Genomic DNA, 27,844 nt, shown 5'->3' on the forward strand with positions numbered 1-27,844 from the left:
GTCGTTGCGATGTTTGATGCTTATCGCCCGTTTTGGGGCGTTCCGTATATATCGCCAGAGCGCACAGACAAACTCTGGACACAATTTAACAACCAACAAAAGAATATGGGAGGGCTGAAAAGAAGAGCATCATCGCAACACAACAGCAACCGCAAAACAGAGCCGCCTTATATTCTATATCTGGCTGGTATTACAACCGCACCGCTCATCAGACAAAAGTTAGCGGTGCAATGGCGACTGCGAAATCATTGCAAAGAATCATTTCTTATCAGTATGCTGGGCAGAGAGTCAGCGCATTCCGACATGTTTTTATTATTGCCGTGCGGAATTATTGCGATGGAAATAAGAAAAGAAAAGAAAAGAAATAAATAAAGTCTTTCGTGAGTGGGCGCATCTCACGGGTCAAAATAACCACAACGAAGGCAACCGCTTTACGCGTATAACAGCCGACAGACAGAGAGAGTCGTCAACTCAAATAACACGCGATGATGCTGTACATATAGACGCATTAGATTTGTTTTATTTATTCATTTCCAAGTGCCGCAGTCTTCTGTATGCAGATCACGACGCGGTTCCATCGCCGCATTGCTAGCCTGCCAGCAGCATCAGGCTGTGCTGTATCTTTATCCCCCCGCGCTTACCCATTCCACCCACGAATATATTTATATATAAGGCTAGATTATTCGGCTGTATAACTATACTACTCAAAAAAACGGCTTCTAATATTATATGTATTCAATCCTTTTGGGCTGCTTCTATTCAACTTTTTTTTTTCTATTGAGCTGGTTTATTTTTTTGCGCTCATAAATATTGTGAAAGCTGCCCAGGATATAACTGTGGCATGAAATTCATTCACGAAACACTTTGGGAAAAATTCTCCGCTGCATACTTCAAGTTCACCGACTGTGGTGCACGTCTTGATGTATTTGATTTGACATCTCACTGTCATTTTTTCTTATTTTTCATTCCTCGTTGAAGAAAGATCGACGTCGCCGCGGGTCATGTAGTACAACGCAACAATTGTGCGACAGACACAGAAATTCTTTTTTATTTATTTTTTTATTTCTGTTGCCCCAACGAGATGACATTCCAAATGCGAACCCACTCTTCTCGTCTTTCATGCCGTCGTCGTTCATATTATTATTAGTTTTTGACTGATAAAATGAAAATATACAAACAACAAACTCACGGAATGTTTCGGCTGAATAGCATAGCTATTTGAAATTCGACGAACAACAAATAATATTTATAGCGTTTGTGCGATGCTGCATCCAAGATCTTTTGGAATAATATGACCAAGCAAATATTGTATAGAGTATATACACAACTGCTTCACGCAATTCGAGCGCCGTCGTATCTATACCTTTCAACAATAGATACGAATGGCCTTCGGCGTTCGGCAGTATCGAACCTCACCTTTATGCATAGACAACACAACACGTCGTAGATGGAGCTGTGCGCGTCCGTCTGTAATCGGCGTGAGTCATCCGAACTTGCGTAAACAATCAACAATCACAAGACAATAAGGTTTTTGAATCCGCCAATCGAGCCGAGTCGACTCGCAATAATAATATAATAAACGCGCTCTATAATGAGTAGATTTCACGCCATTCAAAAGGAAAATATGGCCCGAATTTGTTTGGGTTTCCACAACATTTTCTTCTTCGTTATTTATGGCTTTCCTTTTATCTTGGCCTCTTTGGGACCATATACGTTTTTGTTTTCTTTTTAAGTTATATAGACTGAAATCATTTCACGTCGTGAGCGTGCGCGGACCCAGCCAACTAACGGGTCCGTCCAATGCGCTATCCAACACTTTTTTTTATCTCCTGATGACTATACAACCAAAACGCTGACATTGCAGCTTTTCTTTTTGCCAGCAACAATGAAGGTTGTTGCGTATACATACGGGAGAGGTTCAATCAATCTCAAACCATATGGTATAGAGAGAAAAAGTTTAAAACAAAAAGGCGGGAGAATAATAGTACTGCGTCACTGCTGCTGATATATATATTCCAGCAAACGTTGGTGCCGGGTTATTGCGTCGCAAAGGTGTGCGAGTGTGGTGCAAGAGTTTCTTCATTTTGGTTCTTGTATGTCCTCGCCTTATCTTTTACTACTCTTATAAATGTTCCTTGACTGTATAGTCTCGACTGTCAAATAGTAAGTGTCCTATACTGCCCAGGCGCCCACTCAAGAGTCAACCTCTGCTGGTATACGTTGCCATTTGAAAAAAAAAAAAAAAAAAAATGAACGCCTTATTTACACGACAAATGGATGGGCCTTGGACTTGACAGTTGGTAAATTTTGTCCCCGCAACTCTTATATAATCTTGATGGAAAACTGGAACAAACGCAAGTGAGGGAATTGGGTACGCTGTCACGAACTCCATGAGGCAGAACACAGTAGCTATAATAGACCACACGACAGATGTTGTCTGCCGACGATGGAAACCGAAAATGGAAAACTGGGCACAATGAGAGATGGAAACAAAATCCACAACGCATGACATCCAAGAACTATGGACTTTCAAATTGAATTTCAGCCAAAGTTTGAACATCAACGAAGAGATTTATTATTATATAAAGCTGGCTGATATAATAAATTCACTCCAAAGTCTACAGACACATTTTTTAAAAACAATCTAGACGAAGAGGAAAACTTGGTTTGTTCCACTAATTAACTTTTGATCATGCATCCGAACCCAATTATGAATTGAAACTCGCTAAAAGCTAGCTAGCTATTTTTTATTCATATAGAAACATACACATATGCGCTGTGTGATTAAGCGCAAACAATCTTTAAAAAAAAACTGAATTTTGACTGAATTGTTGAATTCTAAGCGGATGATGCCAAAAAGTTGGCCGATGATGACGCACCACGTACGAAAAACAGGGATGAGTATAAGAGTAGTTGCCTTCATCGAATATTCAAAAAAGCATCAGACTTTGGCCAAATTGATTATGGGCGAAGGACTGAAACTATTCGTCCTTGCAAGGACGCCGCCGTGTCGTCCTTTTCTATTCTGAAATGTGGAAATCGATAAATGCTGGCGACGCACACCCGATGGCCTTTTAAATAAAAAAAAAACATTTTCGGGACGCCATCAGCATCAGACCGTCTTCTTCTTGAAGATATTGTGAGTCACCCGAAACGAAACAGGCTTGCCCATAATAATAATCAAACGTGCGTCCATCCTTTTCCGCCTTTCGGCTATTTCCTTATTCACGCAGCAAAGGTATATTACACCATGACATGAATAACGCAAGTGCGTTATCTATACACGCGCTGCTACGTTATTGCGGTGATGCTTTCTCTCTCCCTCTCTCTCCTTGCAGCGTCCGCTTATTTCACTGTTAGCATCCGCCTGTCTCTCTCTGTCCCTGTTCTGTTCTGTTCTGTTCTGTTTTGTATGCACATGATGCGCGATACGATCTGGGGCAACGAACTGACTAAAAGGTCGGCTCACAGTATATCAAGGTGCGATCCAGAAACGAGAGCGCATTGCGTCGCTTCCTGTTTCAAATATACCAATCAGAGAGTGCACACACCAGGCGGTGGGTTCACGGCTCTGGCGCTTTAGGCTCGTCATCGAAAATCAAAAGAGCCCGCGAAAGTCCGTTTCGGTGTCACATCTCTTAATCTACTACACTCTAACCCGATTTCGGTACACTTTTGGTTTTATTTTTGAAATTCCCTTTTTTGTTATACACGCGCGCGTCGAGCGGATGTGTGTGCTCACTGTGACGCTTCACCGCAAAAAAACCCGATGCCGGCGCGACATATCTTCGCGAGTTTCCCTTTTAATTTCTTATCTGACGTGACTCCATTTCCTTCTCTTTTGTAGAGTTCACGTCTCCTAGAATATTTTTTTTTTATAAGTGGAGAAAAATAACGAAGGAAATTGCCGACACTTTTTTGTCCCTCCAAAGTGCCCAAATTCTTTGGAAAAAAAGAAATCTCGAAACAATATTTCATTGCTGGAAAGAAAAACAACGCTCGTGTGCACGGGTTGCTTTTGCTTATATAGAGTCCCTGGAACTCGACTGACTTTTCATTCCGTAATAATGACCGAGAATTCTTGACTGTCTGACTGATTTCGTCGTTCGTGCGTCCATGTATTTGTCATTTATAAATCTAATTGAAATGCGCGCTACTACAAGGATATGCGGGACGTCAATCTATAAGCGAACAGTGATCTTTTCCTTTTTGCCATGAAAATCCGATCCGATGTCGTGATGATGAAAGTTGACGCCGTCGATCGATAAACGAAATGTCACGGCAAACAATAAAGTGAGCTGATCAAATTCTCGGCTGACTGCCAATAATATATCGTATAGGCTTTATTTTCGTTCAGAAGTAAATCAGTTTCTCCCAGAAATGTTTAGAATAAAAACGAGAACTGATATAGACGAACGAGCGAAAACGAGTCGTGTGTATTCGCATGCGATGGCGCTGTAACTTCGTTCGTGCTCCGCATTTTTTGTGGCGCTTTTTTAAAAAAGAAAATTTGGCCTTTTGTTATTTCCAACTATGAATGCTTGAAAAATTTCATTATTCGGACGGCGATGAGACTTGAAAAACAAGAAAATAGCGTGCTGCAATTGTATTCGCAAAACATCAGCATAATATCGCTTATTATTATCCCATAGTGGCCAACGTGAATGTCCGCAATTACGCAATCTCCACGAATAAAAATTAATACGAAATTTTTCGAATTTCTATTCAGCGAGATTTTACTGGGAATAAATCACGCGCTAAATAGGTAAATGTTATTTTTTTTTATGGGAAAAATTTATCTTATTCAAATATATTATGAAGTCCATAAAAAAGAATTGAGTTGGTTCAAGTTCCCCGTTCTTGGATCTTTACGCGGTAGAAAAAACCACGACACGGCCCCGTAGAAAATCTCGAAAATTTTATTTCATTGCACGAGTAATTAAATTTATAGCCTCGCGATGGGCTATACGCGCTGGAACTTTTACGTCCATTAAAAGTTATATAGCTGAGCCCAAACTTACTGTGAATCGCTTCATTAGTATAAAAAAAAGTATTCGAATAACGGCAAGATGGGCAGGCGATAAACGTAATTTATACACTCTGTGTGTTGTATTCATTGGAATTCCTGGCCAAACTTTTGGCTGAATTTCTTGCACCAGCAGCAGCTGATTGGTGCAGTTTATTCAATAATAGCCACACCGTTATATATTTTCGCAACGGTCGCGGTCGTCATTGGTCCAGCACCCTTATGGACATTTTCGCCATTTGCAACATGATGCACGTACGCACCAGATTTTCATCAAGTATTTGGCTTTATTGACAGTGAAAATCTAATTAATAATAACGCCCAGAGACACCCAGAATATTACTATATAGGAGGGCGACACACACACACATAGTGGGTCAGCAAATGGACGCGTGATTCAGCGGAGCGGTTCCGGTCGTCATCAGGTCCCTGTCCCGGCGCCTATAGTCTACTTATATACAGGGTGGGTGGTGGGGGGCTTGTCCGGTAATTGTCGTCGCTAGTTTCCGACCGAACAGGAATGAATCTTGTTTTCCACATCTCTCTTTTTCGTCTATTCCTAAAGAATCCTTGCGAGTTACGAAGGGGAGACGCGAACGAATCAAAGAGACTCGGCGGCTGGACGGATTTCCGTGAATCGCGCCCGGCCGACTGGGGGGTCACGCGGATGAGGCAACTGCCGTAAAAGAAGAAAAAAGAAAAAAAGTAGTCGACGGCGTATAAAAGACAACGCGATAGAGCTTCTCTTGTTTTCCCTCAATGCACCCAAGACGAACGAAGGGACAGCAACTTCTTCTTCTTAGTTCTTGTTATTGTCTGTCTCTTGTAGTCTTTCTTCAATCTATTCGCTCGGCAATCTGGGAGATAACGCTCGGCTTTTCTCGGTCTAAAACTGATGTGTCGCTTTTAGCAAATTGTCATTATATTTACGGAGCCAAGTCACAGCGCGTTGGATCAGCACACAGGGCTGCTGTATACAAGGCTGGGCTGCAATCTCTATATGAATCAACTCCCTAACGCCAACAAAGGGAGAAGTTGTGTGTCTTTTTTCTGATTGGTGTTGACGTCACGTCGACAGAGACTCGCCCTTTTCACTCATCGTCTCCCCGTCGACAAAACCCTCGGACTTTCAATGTCACGCCAAAAGCTTTTGGCGTGTTCAGAGCAGACACACGTACCTATATTTAATCCCAAGTGGAAAACGGTTGCAACGCAATTTCGGGACACGATATTATATAGACACAATCAGCAGACTCCGAGAAAAACTCAACGTGTCGGGCAACGGAGGGGAGTTGACAGTCTATCCTACCACCACCGTCGAGTTGAAAGCTGTTGACTGTTGTATTGCACTTTTGCAGTTAAAAGAAACGCCTCTCTCTTTTTGCTTTCCAGCATCTAACGGGCACAACACGAGACCCCAATTGAACGTGATGGATGACTTATTACTGCTACGGCGACGACGACTCACTCCCGCCAGTCCATCCATTTCTCTCCCGCTCCCCTTTTTTTTCTTCTCCTCCTCCCGAACCGGCTATTTATTTATTTGTCACTATTATACATATATCTTTGTTTTGATTTTTTTCCAATTTTCTATTTTTTTTTTGCATACAGCCGAAAAAATTGGCATTTACCTTTGGAATCTTATGTATTCAAATGAGGAACGATCTCACATATGTAATGATCACAAGACATTTTCGCTTCTCTTTCGAGTAGAGAGAATAGGCGCGTTTATATTTATTTGACTGGGTGCGTGTGTGTGCGCGATGGAAACGAGGGGCGTTACCATCTTGACGTCACGGCGCCGTCTAAACTATTAATACAATAAATAAATAGAAAAAGAAGTCGATGAGGATGAAAACAACGTCTCTGCTGTGAATAGCCGAGCACGCTGCATTCACTATTTTTTTATTTTCTTTTTTTTCCTGAAACAAAAATTGGCCCTGTCCGTCAACCATCATTTACACACCCTTGTATAGATGCGTGTTGGCTAAGAGCCAGGTCCGCATACACCCTCGTCCCTTACACCCATTCTTTTCTTTGTCTCTCATCATCTTCAGCACGTCATTTTTATTTTTTGTTTGGTTATTACACTGCAGCATTTGTGTTGAAAGGTTCAACAAGACGAAAGAGTATATGTAGAGACCAAGAATTCTCCACGTCCACGTCATATTATGTGCCACACGAACTCAATTGGCTCCGACGTCTATTTTATCGGAGACTTTTATTGCGCGATGAATATAACGACGATCGGGACGATTGAAACTCTTTGGATAAATGAGCTCCAACATTATACTATATAATATACTCTACATTGACTAGGCTGCTGGGCATATAAAAGGCCGTTGGCTGTTTTGACAATTCGGAGAAACGACGAGATCTGTCTGTACAAACAGTTCGGCGTATGAAGTTTATCAAGTATGCGCAGGATAAACATATTGACAAGGCGGATGTAATACTCCCGCCATATAAGGAGAGAAGGAGAATCATGATAATAAGCTACTATATAGATATATGTCTAATGTATAACGATATTAATACTGGACTTACACATGGTTTCGCCCAGGTACCAGACGCCGGGAGTGGAATGCAGTTCGACGAAACCGGTCGGCAGGCAGATGAGGATGACTAGGAGGTCGGCAAGGGCCAAATTGACCAGGAAAATGTTGGTCGAATTGCGCAGATCTTTGCTGTGGGCGATGACGATGGGGACGAGGACGTTGCCGGTGATGCCCACCAGCAGGATGATGCTCATGATGGTCACGGTGGCGATGTAGGTCGACGTCGAGCCGGCCAGGTCGCCCTCCATGCCGCTCAGCGACGGACCGACGCTGGACAGCAAGTCGATCCCATCGCTGGGGTCGATCATGGTGACGGTGCTCAACCCGACGACGACGGCCGGGTCACCGACGCTTATTCCACCAGCCGACGACGACGACAGGGGACCTGATCCGACGTCGAGGCTGGATCCGCCGCCACTGCCGGCAGCGAACCAAAGACCCAGGCCGCTGCCGTCGATTCCTTCCGCATCTTCTCCCCAGGGCAGTAGGGTTGATGGAGTCGATCCATGGCCGATGCTCCCGTTCGTCACTTGCTCCATTAGCCAACTCGTCTCTTTGAGTCTTTTGCCACTCTCGTCGCTACTTTGGCGGGTGTCTTTCTGACGTGGAGTGGAGTGGAGATGGGCTTTTCTCTTCTCGCTCGCTCACTTGATGCAACAACCCACTTGAATGGAATCGCCGTTGGGCAATACGCAAATGAGCCACTATGATACACCGATCGCTATTTAAATTATACCAGCACACAAGTTTCACAGTTGCGATTCAAAACTGATTCGCCAGTCCAGTCCAACAAGAAATTTCAAAAAGAAGAAGTAGAAGAAGAAGTAGAAGAAAAGTTGTTAATCACCCGGGACACGCGAGATGGGTGAGCTGTCGACTGTGGCCAAAAATGAGCTAGCACATTGGCTGCTGGGACGCAATCAAAAGTGCTGGGGTAGAAACGCGCAGCCAAGTTGGAACGTCGACGAAGTGTGTCTGCTGTAGTTGTAGTTGTTGTTGATTAAACTTCATGTAACCCTGACGAGGTGCCAGACAACAACGGTCGTTTGATCAGGGCGGCGATCTTGGCTCCCAAATAACCGGACACAGAAACGAGAGTCGAGTCTCACCAACGGACGGTAGGAGAAGGAGGAGGATGTCGAGGCGCCGAAGAATGCCATATCACCAAAAACACCTGATTCGACGCACTCCTATCAAGGCCTCTCAGTGCCTAATTGTCTGACGATGTGTGAGAGGATAAAATAACATGTAACTCATATTACGGCGCCGATTATTGTAGAAGCGGACGCACAGAGCGGACGACCTGCAGCACCGCCTTCGAGTGATGACAGCAGCGCACTGATAAAAAACACACGGGGCGACGTCGATGTTATAATCGCCCACGCTGGTGGCCGGCCGGCCTCTCTCTCTCTGCTGCCAGCCCAGCACAACAGCAGCGGCAGCACTGGACCTATAGACCAGAGAAAAACTCGCACAGCCCCTTGATCTATTCTGTTTGTAATAGCTCGTGATAAATACACGGGCGGGATAAATGTTTGTTGGTTTGTTTTCTCACCAAGTCTTGTCGCACAGTGGATCTGTGAACGACTGAGTACCGGATAGTCTGGCGACTTGTTTCTTAAACCGTATAGAGCAGCAGCCGCAGCAGCGGGAGTGTGTAGAATTGAACGAAGGGGGAGGGGAAAAGAATAGAACGGGATTGTGGTGGTGGTGGCGCACAGAGAGAAGGAAAGAGAATGGCAAACTTTTTCTCTGACAAAACAGCCCAGTCGACATGTAAGTATAACGTACGTTTTGAGTGTAGTGTGTGTACCTCGGCGGTTATTTTTTTTTGGGAGGGAGGGGGTTGTTGTCGAAGCTTTTTTGGCGCTTGCTCCGGCGTTACACGGTGAACGGAGCAGCGAAGAATGAGAGAGGCTGGACAGAGTGTTCAGTGCCGATGGGAGACTCTGTCTCTCTTTTTTCTTTTTCTTTTCTTTCTCGACTCGGCGTGTAGTGACGCAAGGTGGTCACGTGAGCCGGCTCCTCCCACATTTCTCCTTTTTCTTTATTCTCTTTTGACTTTTTTTTTCTTACCATCATCTTTTATTTGCGCCTTCTGCATTTCTCTCTTTATATTCTTCATCTTTTTTCTTTTTTCTTCTTTTTTCTCTCTCTCGCTCGGCCTATGTGATGAGCGGCGGCAATGTTATGGCAATCTGTAGGGACTCTCCGGAGAGAATTGCGGAAACCCAATGAGAGAAACACGACGACGCGTCATATTAAGCCTACCCATAGATCTATCAGAATATACTATAAGGAATACTGCTGGTGAAAGAGCTCGTTACAAGAACTCATCCCCCCATCGTCCCGGGCTTGACGACTCCTACAGCAGCAGCAGCAGTCAAGCTCGAGCCGATATACAACAAGGCCGGCAGGAGCAGCAGCAGCAGCAGCACGGGATATAGAATGTCTTATAGTACATGCTCTACTGCTCGCACAATTTCTAGCCTCCTTCCTGTGCTCTTCTTATCATCATCTCCACAAAATGTATCTATATACGTATGTGTGTGCGTGTGGAGTAGGAAGAGTCAGTTCAGACAACTACATGCGCCCACCCCCTCCCATACAGTCCATGAATAGCCCTTAATGCTTTTACGTCAGTCAATTTGGGAATTTCGTCTAGCGTGTATATCTACGTTCCTTTTTTTTCTCTCTGTACCGACCACACATACCAACAGCCAACACAAAGCCAACGGCGATGGGATTTAGCGAAGAATTAGAGCCCAAAAAGAATTGTGACGAACAGCGCGAAGTGTTATTATAAATGTCAGGGATCATCACGTCGGTTGTGACGATGATGATGACAGCCAAAACATAAAAAAGAACTCGGGAAAAGATTAGTGTAGTAGAGACCGCTGCAAGGTAGTAGTTATCTTCGATTGCTGTTGCACGCCTTATATATCCTCGCCATCTTATTGTAGACAGGGCTAGATTTGTCTTTTATTTCTTTACGGTTGGACGCCAATATTAAACGGAATTGGGTACAGCCTAAGTATAAGCCCAGCTGTGGGGGGAGAGACAACAAACCGAGCTCAGAAAAACCGCATCTTCATCCAGCGCGTTAAGATGTTGCGAGAGTACACCCCGAAGCCACCATGCAGGCCTGTCATCAGTATACATGGCGTGGCGAATCTTTTGTGTAAAAATCCCGGGTAAAAAATTTCGCTTGGTCCAATGTTGGTGCCGAGCCAAAAGCAATGGTTGGTCCAACATTGTTGCCGCACAGCGGACCAGGCATGGTTTAATATTGAAGCCAATATTGATCAGCAATATTCTACCAATATTCTACCAGTTCACAATTACAATATTGATCACCAATATTGTACCAATGTTCTACCAGTATACACAATTAAAATATTGGAACAGGCCCGGGCCGATGTGCGACTCCGATCTGGAGCCAATAATGGAGGAAAACTACATTGGTCCACTATTACATTCACAGTAACAGGTTACCAACATCTAGCCAGTACTGGTATTCCAATATACTCCACCATATGATTCTGGGTTAAAAAAAGGTGGCAGGTACCGATGCTCTCTCAAGTATCGGGGACTACCGGAATTCCAGAACTGGTTAACTGTTGATGATCGTAGGAAATCCAACACATCGAGTAGCTTTCGAATATATGCCATTCTTTGTTGCGTTAATCGTTAATTCTGTTAGCCAATTTAATATTTTTAAGAAAGATGATTTAGATATTTATTATTTATAACCATTTATTACCTTTTTACCTTATTCTGGAATTGAACCATGAACCTTCCTGGGATCCGCTAACTAGATGAACACCTTACCATTGTGCCACTTCATGTTACATTACAGACACAATAAAGAGATGCCATATCGACACTTCAGCTTGCATATAAGTTCCAATGCAAAAATTTTGGTTTGAGTAATGAATTATATTTGTAAGGTTAAGTTGGTCTTCGTTTGAATTGGTAAAATGCAGTTTCGATACACTAGAAATTTTTTACTTAACCGAAACTTGCACATGGACTCCAATGACGTGTCCGTTATTTGGAGAAAATTATTTTAAATATTTTTGGAAAAAATAATTCTAGGACAATAACTGCCTAAAAAAGGATAATAAAATGCGTACAACCGGACATAAATTCACCTTTAAATAGCCAATTAAGAAGGTTAAATTCATAAATTGAAAAAGAAAACCACTGACCAGTGAAACCGTAGCTGAAATCTCTAACCACTAGATCATTTCTTGATACAAATTATAAAGTTTTTGCTATCCTTATTGACCATAGTATAAAAAGTGACCCTGTCTTCTGAAATATTTTCGTCCCCAGTAGTCGGCAATGTAATATTATATCGTTCTCATGTCTGTAAAAATATCTCAACAAGACAACAAACTTTGACTGGTTGAACATTAGATACTCCACACAAAATCGCTCCAACTGAATACATTTTAAGTTGTTTAGAAATATCCTGGCTCAATCATTTGGCATTAACTCGTTTTACCTATTTTGCACTGGATTTGGAATTCAGACATTGCTGGATGTAATAATATTGGCAGTTTATTGGGTTGACAATTCAAAGCCGATTCAAGTGTGTTGGTTATATGGTAATCGCTATTACATATCGGATGTGTAGTCTTGTTTTTGTGGGATGTGATTTGAAATCGTTTTAATCTTGGTGATTACTTATTGATATCCGTATAACATTTCGGTGTTGGTAGAGTGCCGGTTGGCCGAATGGAAACTTGGATTTCATCAGGCTAATTACTATAACCTTGTCCCCATGCTGTTTTCAGATCGTTTTTAACTATAGAATTAACGTAAAGAAATTCAATATTTGAAGAATTTTGGTTTCCCGATAGTACACTTGTATTTCCTCAGTTGGATTTTAAAGTTAAGCGCAATGTTGTACTTAGCTCGTCATTTGATTAATCAATTTCTGTTGAAAATTCAGTATTAACCTAATGTTGGTTTACCGATGTAAGACTCATATTTTACGATTGAATTTTTAAGCTGCGCCCTATGCTAAACAAATGTTGGAATTAATCTACTGCATAATTTTTAGTAATAAATTATTGGCCGAATATTGGCAACGACTAGTTTTTTCGTATTGGATTGGCAAGCTTGACCATATGCGGTACCAACCTCTCGATTTTAGTTTTGGGCTAAGCTGAGAAAATCAGTGTTAGTGAAATGTTGGTTTACCATTAAGAGAATTGTAATTGAAGTGTTGAATTTTTAAACTTGTCCCTATACTTAACTAATCTTGGAACTCTTTCATTAGAAATGAAATGTTGGTTGCATATTGGTTAAACGCGATGTATACAAATCGAAAACTCAGAGTTGCATAGACATTGGATTGGGATCGGGGTATTTACATTGGTTAAAACTGACTATCTAAACTTGGCCCAATATTCATATTGACTTGGCTTTTTGAAAACGAAATTCTAATATTTTTCCAGCCATGGCCCAATTTCAATTTATTTATATAGATTAACCAATGCAAACCGATCCAAAATGAACATAGGTTTCACATTGGTCAACATTGTTTGTTGCCCGGGAATAACGATTACAGTAAAGGGGGGAAAGAATGGAGCCAGAATTTGAAGGGAGGATAAAGAAAAATAATAAAAAAAGGATATATTTTCTTATGTATAGAAACTTTCGTCATTAGCCTATATTATGCTTCCAGACAGTATTATATTATAGTGTGTATATCCGGTATCTGTACATACATTTGCACAAGGCGGGAAAAAGAGTCTTTATAGATCGTGGCCAACTGTGTATTGCGCATCAGCGTGTTGTGTCTTATTGTTGTCGAACACTTTTCGCGTTATAAAGGAAGCAGCAGAGCAGCTATACCAGAATATATATAAGAAGATGAGCTTGTTATCACTCAGCTTTTTATCTTTTTGGATGGTTTTCTTTTATTTCTACTTTTTTTGTGCGCATTTTTTTCCCTCCCCGAAAATTCCTTTTGCTTCTCCATTCCTGCCACGAAAATGCCAAATGAAGTGTTGGGAATGAATAGCTTCATAGAGCCAGTCAGCCAACTAACTTGACAGCTCTCCCCCCAACCAAGAGAGGAGAGCTCCAACTACGGCCATCAGATACCGGCCCAGCAGGCACGAGGCTGATGTGTGTGTCTATGTTTCAGACCTATATCGATGGGGAAATCGGGGAAAAAAGGGAAAACTAAATTACTTTATCGATCAACTTCTATTTCTCTTTTATTTTATTTTTTTATTCTCTTTTTGGGCCACCGCCCGATTCCAGTAAATTGGCGTTTACAAATGAGGCTGAATAAGACGAGAGACGAACGGACATGTTGACTCGGTTATCACAACAAAAGAAGCTCACAAGGAAACAAAACAAATAACATTAAATTTGATTCCAACCGCCGGGCTGCTGCTGCGCCCGCCAGCGTCATTAGTGATGTTCGGTAATCATTGGTATAATGGTGCACCTGTGCGGCGCGACCCAGCAGCCAGCGTGACACGCTCCGTTCATATAATGGAATTCACGACAATTTAATGGTAATAAAGATTCGTGCCGATAGTAAAACAAAACTGTCGGTTTGGCATTTTTGTGTATATACACACTTTTGCAATCAGCCAAATAACGAACGGATCGAGGAATTTGGTTGTCGGCCTCACTGGAAAGTGGCAAACGATCAAACGGGAAAAAAACTGAATCCGTGTTCTATCGAGGTCATGGTTGCATACAGCTGATGCTGCTGTATAGTACATGCGATTTTTTTTTCGTTCCGTACGATTTCACGAGAACGATAGGTTCAATGGTTCACGCACGGCCGTGCAGCATACGTCCAGCACAGCCCTTGAGAAAATCTCGAATGCAAATATTTGATAATAGGCTGACCTACTGTTTTTTAAAAAAGGCGCCCGATTGCAACTCTACACACAATGAGCTGAAGGAACATGGAAAAATAAAATGAGAGAGAAAAGTGAACCTGTCAAAGGAGAAGCTCGGCCCAGGCTGACGGTGATGAATTGATTCGCGTTTCTCATTTTGTGTTGTGTCTTACTGTCTTGTTCCTTTTATTCTTTGCGCACTCCTTTTATTCGTTATGTTCTCTCGCGCTCATTCTTCTTCTTCTTCGTCTTTCACTGGTTTAGGCCAAATTCTCACTTTTCCATCTAGCGTCTAGACACGATCAGCGTGCGTGTCAGCCGTAGACAACTCTATATGCGCTGTGTGTGTGTGTACAGTACACAGCACTCCACCTATAGACGTCATCTCGAAATCGAAACGGCTTGCCAGTTGTATCTATTTACGAAAAATCGGAATTTACACCCGGTGGCGGATAGTACGCGACAAAAGTTTCTCTTCGCAAATAAATAATTTTAGAATTTCTTTTTGTGTGCAAAAATAAAAATAAAATGGCCACATATTCTTCGGTCTGGCAAACCTCTACTTAACCGCTACACACACACTCAGTCACTAATCAGTCTTGCTGGCATCGTTATATTCCAAAACGAAAAGCAGCAAAAGGATGTCAAAAACCAAAGTAAATTATTTCATTTCTTTTTAATTTGGATGACAAAAAAAAAAAAAGTAAAAACGAGAAGCCAAATTTAAACCTCTGCCACTTAACAGCTAGAGAGCTAGACGGACCTCTACTGGTTTGTCATTTTCGAGAGAGGAAATTGGCAACACTAGAGAGAAAGAGAGAAGAGCGTGTTGACGCCCACTCTTGTTAAGACTCTGCATCCGTGACCATTTCAAACGGCTTCGTTCTATGTCATCGAGACAGGCCGCACTCGATTCCGCTACCTAAAACTTATTAAATCAACAGTAGGGTATACATTATACGGGAAGGGGGGGGGGGTTGTCCGTGGGATGATCCCGTTTGTTTTTATTCGCCATCTAGCTCTAAAGCTTGGGCAGGGTTCGTTAATCATCATTTCTCATCCAGACTACGCGACTATTTCATTAAGGATTGGCGACTAGTCTTTTATACAAGTTGCTGCTGGTGACTGTGAGGGCTGTCGACAGCAAAGCAAAAGAACTCACAAGTACGTATAAAACCAATCCTCATCGTGAGCGCGAGCGGTGTGTGTCTGGCGTCATTTGTTATGTTGTCACGGCCTCGCAGACAGTGAGCGATTTGTTAAGGGACAAGCCGAAAGGGAAACATCTCAACCTCGTTTCGCAATTCCCGCGCTACTGGCTGGCTGGCTCGGCTGGACGCGGCCATCAGCACAGGAAGAGTCTACTCGTCGTCTATACACACTATACAGTCCATCTAAACTGCTGGAACACGACACCCCAGTGTCTGTCCATATACCTCTATAGATGTCTGCTGGCGCTCTGGTACATGTACGTCACGACTATTGGGACCGACAGTCCCATTGTCAGTCACGCGTGAAAAAGGAAATATCGTCCACGACTCAACAGACATCCCATCAGCGGATTCGAAAGAAAACCACTTCCCTTTTTAGAATTGCATAGCAAATAGCGGCGAGACGCTTAAGTCGAGATCGATACACGTTGCCAATATCAGCAGCAACGGAAACGAAGAAAAGAAATCAAATCCATTTGACCCACCCATTTTTTATTTGCTTTCTCTGACCTTTTCTGCCTCGCCCAGATTCACTATCCCCCGGCCCATCATATTCCGGAACCGATAGCCTTACCGACAAAAAAAGAGGAAGAAAAAATTGCTATGGAAATAATAATAAAAAAAAGAAAGAAGAAGGAGAAAAAATCGATAGATTCTGGCGCATATTCCAGACGTATAAGTGTGTAGAGACTGAAAAGGCCACTACGGTGTATTATCATTACGTCACTCAAGCTCCACGCTCTTCTAATCCCATCCACAAACACACACAAATAATATAATCCCGAAATCCTTTATTCACACTTCGCAGACTGCTGACGGCGCTAAAGCCTATTACTCGTAATAACTAACCCATAGGTGAAACTTCTCCTATTGGCTGGAGAATGATTGAGAAAGTCGGGGTCAAGATTCAGACCAGCAACAGTATAGACGTTAATTTATAACAAGAACAAATAATGCTTTTATATAGCCGTTTATATGCGGTATTTAACGGTCTGGCCCGGGTTTGGTGTTTAACTACACATATAGACGATTTGATTTGAATAGATTCGTTGAATTTATGTGAACCAATTGCGAATGGACAGAATGGTCTGCCCCGCAAGGCTCTTATGAGGAGTCTGATCCGCCATAAACTTGCACAAACCGCAGCCGGGCATTGCAGCAAATGTATTTTGTTAGTTCAACCGTTGCCCGTTGGCTACTTTATCCAGTATCCTCGTCGTCTGTATATGCTCCGATTCCACCGCTCAAAATCAATGAATGCTGGACCCGCAACTTGGATTCAGTCATTACACAAATAGTTAACAATTATCCAGGAATAGGATTTTGGGTGGTCAACGCCCTTGCGCTTGTTAGTACTCTGCGTTTACCGCTGTTGGCCAATCTCGGTGCGCTAGTACCGCGCATTACAGTGGGCGTGCAGACTCGTAACGATGGCAAAACTGTGGGGCTGCTGCCCATACGAAAGATACTTGGGTGAGTCTATACATTGCTGGGTGGTGGTTTTTGTCGCTGTGCTTTCTAAACCGGCAGTATATAAAATAGAGTGCTTGAGAATTTCTTTTTTTTTGTCCCCTTTTCCTGCAATCCAAGCAGTCGGTGATGTCAATCGTTCAACCGCCCCATGCCTGACTCTAGACGAGCCGGAGGAAGTTTATCCGCAAGAACATCTGCCAACTGTCGCAAAAATGAACGCCTCATGCCTTGGCAACCGAGGCACCTAGTGACTGGCCGGCAGCACAGCTCCTAAACATTCCACATCTCGTCTTTCCCTTGCTGCTGCTGCCACACAGTCCGTTCTGCGGCTTGCTAAAAATAACGGCTATGGTTATATGCTTGTCGTAAATATCATCATAATACGCCCGTTTTCCGACTGTTTTTATCTGAAAATGAGGATCCCTTTTTACGATGTCTAGTTTATTAGTTATTAAGCCAGAAGAGACGGAGGCATTGTATTTAGAGGATATGTCTTCTTCTTCTTTTTTCTTCTTTCTTTTTTCTTTTCCTCATTTCGCAAATCACGACTCATCCATTATTGCCGAGCGCATTCCGTTTTCTCTCACTCGGCGATCAGCACAGCAGCGCGGGACTGTGTGTCCAACAGTTTGCCCATTTTTTATCCACTGCACGGGAGTGTGTATATAACACAAACAGTGCGCGTGACAAGTAGTACACCGAGGGAATGCTCAAGCCACCGCGGGTCCATGGGTCTTGGGTCAACAGACATTAAAAAAAAAAAAATACAACAGTTTCATTCGGCTATTTTTGGGCCGCGATTCTCTGTGCAGAAAAGCGGAAGTGCGTCGCGAATTCCTGTGTAGGACCACCAAATAAATAAATCTAAACGCACGCGAACGAAGATTCAAAAGAATTTGTAAAGAGACGCACCGCATCTCTACAAGGATCTCTTATCAAAAGAGATACAAACACAGTTCCATGGCCGATGCTTATACATTTCATATATACACGTAACGAGTTCCTTTTTATACATTGGGTGGCACATGTGGGAAAACCACGACAACCAAACATGCCCGGGCAACGGGACGCGCGCGAACACAAACGGAGCTGTTGTGTCTATTGGTGTTGTTGCTCGTCGTGACCTGCCAAAGGCCGCTGAACCCTCTGCGCATCTTGTGAGTCGACCCGGCGCGGTCGAAACCGTTTCGCATCCGCGCCATCCGTAATACCACGCCAACTTTCCTCTATTCCAAAGCCGCGTCGACGATATATATTTCTCGACTCCATTGGGAATGACAAGTTTCAAAGGAAACAACAGGGACCCCCAACTTACGACGTCGTTTTCATCATTTACGATCCAAACATTGTCTCCCATGAATATAGTTGATACGTATAAAACGTCATAGTGTATAGCCTATACACGCACAGCTCGTTATAAGACGTAAAGTCGCATAAGGATTCACTGGAAGGGTACCGCAAAGATGGTAATGCGCAACTTCTGAAACGTTTTCTTCTCAGCGGATGAAAACGAAACACTAAACTTGTGTCGACAGTGTTTTGATCAGTGTGAAAGTAGAAATAATACACGAAAGGTTCGTCTGTTCCGACACAGTTCGGATCAAGTGCTGTCGTAATGTAAGACCATCCCGACCAATGGAACGTAACGCTACAAGCAATACAAAATCTGACAAGTTGGCAAAACACCAAAAGCAACTGTAAGTAAAAACAACAAAAAAGTGGGCAGCAGCGAAAGATCAGTCGATCCTCGATCGTATTTCCATTGTTTGTTTGACTTTGCTGGGCTTCTTTGCCTTGTTGTTTTTGTCCGTTTTCCTCGCCGCGCGTGCGGTGTAACAGGAGCATCGGAGCACATCAAAGCGAAAGGGCGAAAACCGCCGAGTTTTGCATCGGACACGCTATGCGTATCATTCCCTTATTGGAGAAATGCACGACACATTGCGGTCTAAAGAAGACAAATCATCTTTTATCCTCCTTTTTGTTTTTTTACTGACCGGAGCCGCGCACTTCGATAAGGACCTATCCGCCATTCCACATGGCTGCAGCAGTCGGAATCTAATTACACATCTATATATTTCACGAAGTTTGGAGGGGTTTGCCCGTCTCTCTCGCTGTTTGATTCTCATCACAACAAGAAAATAGTCGATTCAAATCATTCAAGGGCCCGCGGTTTTCATAGAGATAACGGGCTGGCCATTAAACTCTCTCGATATCCCCACTGTTTATTGCAAACGGCTTCTTCAACTTATATCCAAACGATTAAGTCATATACTATTGAGAACGATGCAAATAGTTTGACATCATCGGTTACATGTTTCACAAGATGGGCGCGGAAAATGCGCGAATATATATCAATTGGTTCGATTGATCGCCGACGGCCTCTATTGAATAATGATGACCCAAATGCCTATGCCCATCTTTGTAACGTACATCTTCTAATGGATGATGGATCGTGGTGATCTCTCCTTCTCGCCATCCATGGCTCCTTTTTGTGTACAAGGAGGGAACTGGAGCACGACGAGGCCTGCCTTCGCTTCCATGAATTCATGCCGATAAGCCGGATCTCAGAACTTATTGAGAACCCTCCGTGCGCTATCTCACCGTATATTGCGAGAGCAATATTAAGCTGGGGCCGAATTACTTTAGACGTGACATAATAGGTGACACACACACACACTCCTTTGGTTTGACTATGAGAAATGACAATGGAGGCGACGAGGTAAGCGAGTTTAATTTCGTTTGCACTTTACGCTTCACTGGCAGTCTAGTTGACAGCGGCATTCGAGATTCGAGTGGCCCGCGTACGCTTGCGTCATTCAAATAAGTCGGCTGGGTATATAGGGGGGAAACGTGCTGGTCATGGGCGGGCTGGATAAATTTCAATGCGGAAAACTACATGGTCAATGCGTTCCTTGCCTATTCAATTCGACTGACGTAAGGAATTACGAGAGTACCCATCTCCGATCCCAACTTATTTACTCTAGATCCACTTAGCCAGAGAGAAGAAGGTATAAATGGACAGACGAGAGAACGTGTTTAGAAGTAACTCTCGTTTTTTCGACCCTCTCTTATTCATACAAGTTAGAATCTCGAACTTGGGCCTCTGAGATTTACTTTTCTATTTGAAGATGTAGGGGCTAGGGGGGGGGGGCACTAACGTCATTCATTGATAAATTCTTCTCAGCTTCGTGTTACTTTCACAAAATGGCGTTTATTTTTATTGGGGCGCCTAACTTTAACGCGGAGAACCTTTAACAGTATATATTCTGATTCCTGAACTTCTCCAGTCCGTTGAGTGCGGGATCTGTTTGCTTGGGTCACGAGTTTGAATTCGGGATTCCTTTTACTCTCGTCAAGAAATAGGTCAACAGAAGTGAAAAAGGCGGTGAAGCGACGAGACAAAGAAACGAATTGAATAGATAAAAGGAATTTCCAAGAGAGCACCACGACGAGGCTGACTCAAGTACCAATATCCAGGCAAAAAGCTGAGAAATCTAGACTAGAGAGTTTGCATGGCTGTCCGAAACATTCTCACTTGGCTCCCTGGATTGTCTTTGAAAGTCTTTTGAAAATCAGGCAAAGTAAAATAGAGACACACACCGGATTTAGTGGAAATGCGCTTTCTTTGTATTAAAAAAAAAAATCATCAGCGAGAAATAACGCAACCAAACTCGTGCTTCGAAAATCACACACTTCCGGGTAAAAACAAAATACTGAGTTTGAAGAAAACAGAAGTATTTAAAAAGGCTAATTAAATACTGATACTCTGATCCCTCCTTTTCGTTTGTAATAGAATATCAGGTAAGTTAAAGTTCTAAAACTTCCATCTTCCAATTCATTTCCCATAAATATCTGAATGCCACACACGTTTTATACGAGGTTACTTTTCCCCTTCTTCGTTTCCACTTCTGGTACATCCGTGCGCTTAAAAACACCCTTGATTTCTTCCATAACCTTAATCTCGGCTCCCTCGACAAGATCGGATCGGTCCATTAGAGCGTCCATTTCTTCTTCAGTAAACACTAAATGGAAAGTAGCGAAAGCACATAGAAAAAATTAGGTGTTTGGTTCGACTTCCTCAATCTCGAATGTTCAGAGAGAAAAAGTAGTCCCACCTTGATCAGATAAACTTCGGTACTCTCCGTTATGATCACGGGCTTTCAGCAACTCCATCATTTCGTTTGCTGTAATACCCAAATTGTTGCTACCTTGAAGACCAGATTTGAATTTACCTAGATTTTTAAAATAGTAATAAATACATAATTAAAATAAAAAAATTCTGATTAAGACTTTTACAAGTTGAATTCAAATTTCGCTAAATTATTACTTTCGTAAGCAAAGAACAATGCAAAATGTATTATATTAGGATGAAGAAGCGTACCTTTTTGAATTACTAATTTTTCTAACTTTCTTTTGGCGCCAGCTCGCTCGATGATGCGCTGGTCAACGGTATCTGCGGCTACCAAGCGGTAAACAACGACAGGTTTTGTCTGACCGATACGGTGACACCTGTCTTGGGCTTGCAGATCGCATTGAGGATTCTATTGTGAAAACAAAAGAATGAAAGGTTAGACGAGAAGGAAGAGACGCCAGTCTTTTGACGAAAGTTTACGACTCTCCGGCTCTTACCCAATCCGAATCGTAAATGATAACCGTATCAGCAGAAGTTAGGGTGATGCCAAGACCACCCGCTCTTGTGCTGATGAGAAACACTGATGTATCCGGATCGTTTCGGAATGTGTCCATGTCTGTGGCTCTATCTTCCAGGTTCATTCGTCCGTCCAATCGACAGAACTTCATATCTCGCATTGACAGGTAGTCAGCCAGAACGTCTAACAGCATCGTAAGTGTACTAAATATCAACACCTGAATAAAGACAATGATGATTAAATAAAATTCACGAAAAATTAAAAAGATATTTACTTTGTGACCATCTTTGATCAGCCGAGTTAACATTTGATCCATTACAGTTAATTTCCCCGAGTCCTTAACCATGCTCTCGTCAACAACGTATTCTCCTATACAAGAAAATATTAAAAAATATCCCGGATTTATGAAACTTGCAACCCACCTGTCTCCGCATCAGTTTCCCATTTGACAAGATGTGGGTGGTTGACAATCTTTTTTAACTGCATAAACGGATTTTGCATTTTGATGTTGGTAGACTTCGCTTCGATACTTTTCTTTTTCCTACAGAAATGATGGAAAATCAATGTGTTACACATTTATGTATAAAAAAAAAAAATTATAATTACGGTTGACGGAGTTCCCAATGCAAGTCATTTGACATTTTCATCCACTCTTCAATATCTGCATCGACTTTTTCAGCAGAATCCTTCTCCAAGTTTTGCGTTTCCTCTTCAAATCCCATGGTCGAGTAATTTATGTCTAGCCTCTTGGCTTTCCGCTTAGGTCGGCCGTTGGCTTGATACTCCAATGGCTCGGGTTTTTTATCGAACTTGATTTTGAATGGGTTGGATAACTCATTATTTTCAGAGATTTAAAAAAATTTGCATTTGAAAGTTTACCTCCGCTCCTAATACAAACGCGATAGTTTTGTCAATTGTAGCGCGATATAACTCATCTTGAATTTTGCTCATTGGACAATAAACGATAAGCTCTTTCTTCTTTGGAATTTCCAAGTCGACATCAGTTTTGAGACGACGTAGGAGAAATGGAGATAAAATCTACAAAGGCATCGATACAGCATTTATGTTATCTAAAGTAGATTCGAAACGAAGGAATAAAAACGTACCTGATGAAGCATAGAAAGTACATTTTCTTTGCGTTCCAATTCAACGATTTTATGGTCTGTATCTGATCCTTGAAATTCTTCAACACGGAACCAAGATGTGAAAACGTCCAAGTCATCAAAAATTTCTGGCAGCAAAAAATGAAGCAAAGACCACAATTCTGATAGATTATTTTGCAACGGCGTTCCAGTCATCAGTAGACGATTATTCGAGGGATATTTTTTCAACTCCCTGTTGAAATAGTAAGGGTAAATTTGTAATTGATAATACGTACACAAAATTAAAAAGATGTACGTACTGAACTAATCGGCATTGATGATTCTTAAGTCTGTGACCTTCGTCAACGATGATGTAGCGCCACTGCAAACGCCCCAATGATTTCGTTTCTAAAAAAAGAAGCAAGATTTATTAATTCAATCGTATTTGAGAAAAGTTCATTAGAAACCTCGAATGACCACTTCAAATGAAGTAATAACAACAGGATAGAATTTGACGCCGTCGATTCCAGGTATTTTAAATTTTTGTTTGATTTCCCCAAAAATTTCATCCCGTTTTTCCTGACTTCCGTGGTAGAGTACTACAGGTATCTGTAAATAATTATATAAAAATACATAATAATATTTTTGCCAAACAAAAGTATCAATAAAAGCAGTAGAACTATTTTGTTTTTGCTTACACGAGGTGTGAACCTTTTAAATTCCGCTACCCAATTAGTAAGAGTGGAAAGGGGAGCACAAACAAGGAAAGGTCCTGTAACTCCCTTACCCATGAGATGGGCAACTAGTGAGATACATTGAACTGTTTTGCCGAGACCCATTTCATCTGCTAGGATACCGTTCATTCCGTTTTCATAAAGAGACTACGATATAAATAAAACAGAGAAATTAGTGGAAACCAACAGTTCATGCAAGGATACTTCATACCACAAGCCACTGAAATCCTTCCATTTGATATCCTCTCATGGTACCTCCTTCAAAGAGATCAGGAAGTTTTTCATTAACTTTATCAGTTTTCTCAGCCTTAGCAAGTTCTTCTTCATCATGATCCTCAAAATCTTCCTCCACCTGGCCAAAAAAAAAACTGTAGTTATATGTGCACTTTAAATGTATAGATAAATTTTACCTTTGCTGCACGTTTCTGAAGTTCTTCTTCATCAATCACATTCAATATGTTTGCATCAGATAAATTATTCTTGCGCATCCTCTTCCTTGTTGTTGTATCAGTTTTCTCACTAGGACTAAGCAATTCAGGTTGACGCTTGGCTCCTCTTGTCTTCCTTCCTGACTTTGGTATCTCTGATGGTGTTTCTTCAGTCTTGGTGGTTCCATTCTCTTTTTGCTTATTCTTCCCTGCTGCTTCCCTTTTGGATAACTTTTCTTGCTACATGTAAAAAATAATCACTATAAAATATGAATAGAAAAACTCTAAAATACACTGATGGATATATTTACTTTCATTTTGTCTTCCTCCTTCTTAGAGTTCATTCTTTTTAGGAGGAAATTGGCATAAAACTTACTACGATCAAGCAAGCACATCAACCTTTTGTATCTCATTTCATCAGCATTTGAAACTTGATTTTCTGATTTCCTGGCTTCAACCAATTCAGATTGTTTATCATTTTCTTCCTTTTCAATTTCCCTTGCAAGATTTTCTTCTTCCTTAATTATATCATCTGGCAGGCCTGTTGATTATAAGACCACAATTTTTCACTGAAGTGAAATAATAACTTGTAAAACGTGATTTAAAGGCATACTTATAATTTCTTCATTGATGAGAGTCTCAGACATTTTTTTAGAAAGAAGGAAACAGCCTTCTATAAACGATAATTTTGCATCGTTTAAAATGAAAGTTTCTTTTAAATTCTAAAACAAAGGTAGACATGAATATTTTAAGGCTTACCTTTCAACAGAAAAAATGAATGAACAAAGGCGTTTCAGGCCGTAATCAGGTTTACAAACGAATGTATGAGCGGAATGCAGTAAAAAAAAGCACGCGGTTTATTAAGTTAACTCTATTCAAGACTAATAAAATGTAAAGAGAAAAGAGTGGAACACAGCAAGAACGGGTAGATGAACGACTGCATTCACTGCAATTGTGCAAAAGAATTAAAGAAAAAACAAGTTATGTCAGTGGCGCGAAACAGCGCCACAGTGCGGGTAGTTTTCTAGTTACGTACAACTGATAATAGCGGCTAGCGGCGCACCTAGGGAACTGCTACTCTGCTAGTGAGAAAGGGGTCAGCAGAAGTCAGAAGAATAGAAGCGGGTTTTACGAAGCGCTCTCGGTTTGATCGGTTTGATCCTCAATCGAAATCGGGATCTAAGTGTTTTCAATTGTAATCACATTTCTGTTCAATTGCGCCATTTAGTTCTGATTAATCTGATGGAATCGAAGATTGCTTAACTTATATTTGTTAAAAAAAAAAAAAAAATTACCTCATTTTCTAGAAGGGAACTTCTTCGGAACTAGTCCTTACCGAAGGCTATTTAACACAGACAGGAAATCACTTGGTTTATTTACCAATGATTTACTTGTTTAGCCTACTTCTCATTTCTACCGTGCGTCACTCATACAATCATATTCACAAAATAAACCTAGAATGGATTTCCCCATCTGACGTACGGGTTTTCCTGTCGTCCATACAAAAGATAACCTTACGACAAGCTTCCTCTCTCGAAAGAAATTCGATCGTTTACCCGCCCATTCGCTTATTAGATTCGCTTGTCATCTTCGGTTTGAAGAGTAAACCCAACATGCCATCGAAATTCTGAATCTAACCCGAGGACAATTTTCGACCCTTTCTTTTACTTTGTTTGTGTCAATAAGTACTCAGTGATGCAACGTACCAAGACAAAATATACCTTATCATGCTAATAACTTCGATGTGAAGTTGGCTATTTGAATTTTTAAAAGCAGAAAGCCGATGAATACATATTCTCTGTTTACTTACAACGTCCTCGTGCGACGTACATGAATGATATAAAAGGCAAGGTAATTTCAGTTTTTGACAGCAATCTTGTCTCGAATCACCTGTCAGTAAGACTCATTCGTCTCTTTTCTTTGAAAACCTACACTACACCGTTATGAAGTCTTTCGTGGTAACTTAATTTCTATTTGAATATACTATAATTTTTAAAAAGGTTTTTTCTATTTTTGTCTTACGAAACAGATTATTCTATCTGTTCTGTTGAGCTTCTTGACTTTCAGCGGGTTGGCCCAGACGCACGACGTACAATCTTTCTCTGAAGAAAAACCGTTCACTCCGACATACGTGGGGAAAATGAAATTCGCAGATGTTGTTCAACCGCAATTAATCCGTCATTCCCGGCATGCGCCCTTTCTTGCTGGAGCAGCAGTTGGAGCAATCGTAGCGAACAATCGTCATCCTAACCATAACGCTCCCAGCTACTACTATCCGCCTAGTTATTATCCATCGGGTCATTATCATACTCACGGGTAGAAACTTAAATCAGAAGGTTAATTTTTCTGCAGTTATGAAACAACAACATCTCATAATCCCAATAACTAATTTACACACATGACAGATCTGCCAACAACCAATACCAATGACCAATACATTAGCCAAATTTACTGGAACATTTATTCATACTTTATTACGCTTCATATAGTCTAAAAAATGTAATCACGAGTTTGAAATTCCATAAAAAAGAAAAAAATTCCATTTTTTTCAGCATTAAATAACACATAAAAAAAAAAAAAACGCTGGTTATTTTGTTGACGATTTCAACACAAGCTAAAGCTGTGTAATTCTTGTATTTCTAAATTGTATATTGTATACAAAAAATTGAAACGTCCAAAACTTTGGCCGCATGAGGCCGAATAGAGTACAGTCTGTACTCCAAGACAAAAAGCGGTCATTAATAAAAGGAGAGAGGTGCTTTCGGACGAAAAGCCGCATTGAATTTGCTTGGTCACTGCCACCCTGATACCAATCGCTCATCGCTGTTATCTTTCAAGCAGACGAAATAAATAAGTCAAAAGATCAAAACATGGTTTCATAATTTATCAGTAAGGTGCAGTGTTTTGTATTTGTCAAAACATTATGTATTTTTAAAATAAAATACTTATATCAGAAAATCCCATAGTAAAGGGGATTCGACGGGAAGCTACTTTTTTACTAGCGACATTTGTATAGACATGATACGGTGGACCTTTGGAGCAACGCCATCTAGGCTGTTGCGGCATAGGCCTATGGGGCTCTTCGGGATCTTTTTTTATTTTGCCGTTTTATCTGGCAACGCAGCATGGCTGTGCACTTTCGTAGCACGAGAACGGGGAGAAGAGGGAGAATGGGACGAATGAGAGGGAGGAGGGTGTACGAAAAAAAGGGGACCCACGTTTCCTCTTCTCCCCAATTTGTCCCATTCTCCCTCTTTCGCGTCGCGCTAAATGTTGAAATACGGTGGGCGCGAAGATGACGATGTCGTCTAGATAGACAAGACAAGAATTACACTTGAGACCAGCTAAAACGACATCCACCATTCGTTGGAGTGTGGCCGGCGCATTTGTTAACTCGAACGGCATCACCTTGAATTCCTACATCCCATCCGCGGTAATGAAGGTGGTTTTAGCCCGATCCTGCTCGTGGTCCTCGACCTGCCAGTACCCCGCCTGCATGTCTAAGGTGGAGTAAGTTGTGCGAACCTTCCATCCGGCTAAGGGTCATCATCATCGATTCTTGGGAGGGGATACACGTCTTTTGTGGTTACCGCATTCAACCGGCGATAGTCGACGCAAAAACGCCATTCCACATACATCTTTCTAAAAAAAAAACGACTGGTGCAGCCCACGCGCTATTGGAAGGGACGATAACATTATCCCGCATCATGGTTTGGGTCTGATCGTTAATCAACTCACGGTCTCGCTACGCACTAGCATATGATAGACAGGTAAATAGTTCCAAGTATCAATTATGTGTTTAATA

General features: G+C 41.7%; 2 protein-coding genes and 1 long non-coding RNA gene across 3 annotated transcripts in view; 1 reads left to right on the plus strand and 2 right to left on the minus strand.

Moving 5' to 3' along the window:
• LOC124204138 (thyrotropin-releasing hormone receptor-like) overlaps positions 1 to 9,664 on the minus strand; it is a 30,037-nt gene extending 20,373 nt beyond the window's left edge. The window contains exon 1 of the mRNA XM_046601149.1: positions 7,574 to 9,664. Within this exon, the coding sequence (XP_046457105.1) occupies positions 7,574 to 8,123 (550 nt within the window). The 5' untranslated portion in view covers positions 8,124 to 9,664. The remainder of the gene's footprint in view (positions 1 to 7,573) is intronic.
• Positions 9,665 to 20,750: 11,086 nt separating this feature from the next.
• On the minus strand, positions 20,751 to 25,022 carry LOC124204104 (lymphoid-specific helicase-like). Its single transcript, XM_046601117.1, has 17 exons — positions 24,799 to 25,022; positions 24,653 to 24,712; positions 24,351 to 24,580; positions 24,022 to 24,279; positions 23,823 to 23,963; positions 23,576 to 23,758; positions 23,345 to 23,486; positions 23,198 to 23,285; positions 22,902 to 23,130; positions 22,675 to 22,833; positions 22,402 to 22,604; positions 22,218 to 22,336; positions 22,070 to 22,164; positions 21,776 to 22,012; positions 21,528 to 21,687; positions 21,262 to 21,378; positions 20,751 to 21,168 (listed from the first exon to the last, which is right to left on the minus strand). Exons 2-17 carry the CDS (start codon positions 24,684 to 24,686, stop codon positions 21,017 to 21,019), a joined length of 2,547 nt encoding a protein of 848 aa, XP_046457073.1. The 5' UTR covers positions 24,687 to 24,712; positions 24,799 to 25,022; the 3' UTR covers positions 20,751 to 21,016.
• Positions 25,023 to 25,889: 867 nt separating this feature from the next.
• Positions 25,890 to 26,496, plus strand: LOC124204105. The gene is made up of 2 exons (XR_006878748.1): positions 25,890 to 25,997; positions 26,069 to 26,496. It is a non-coding gene; the product is annotated as an uncharacterized LOC124204105 (long non-coding RNA).
• The last annotated feature ends 1,348 nt before the right edge of the window (positions 26,497 to 27,844 follow it).

This window comes from Daphnia pulex, chromosome 10 (assembly GCF_021134715.1).
Source record: "Daphnia pulex isolate KAP4 chromosome 10, ASM2113471v1".
Lineage (NCBI taxonomy): Eukaryota > Metazoa > Arthropoda > Branchiopoda > Diplostraca > Daphniidae > Daphnia > Daphnia pulex.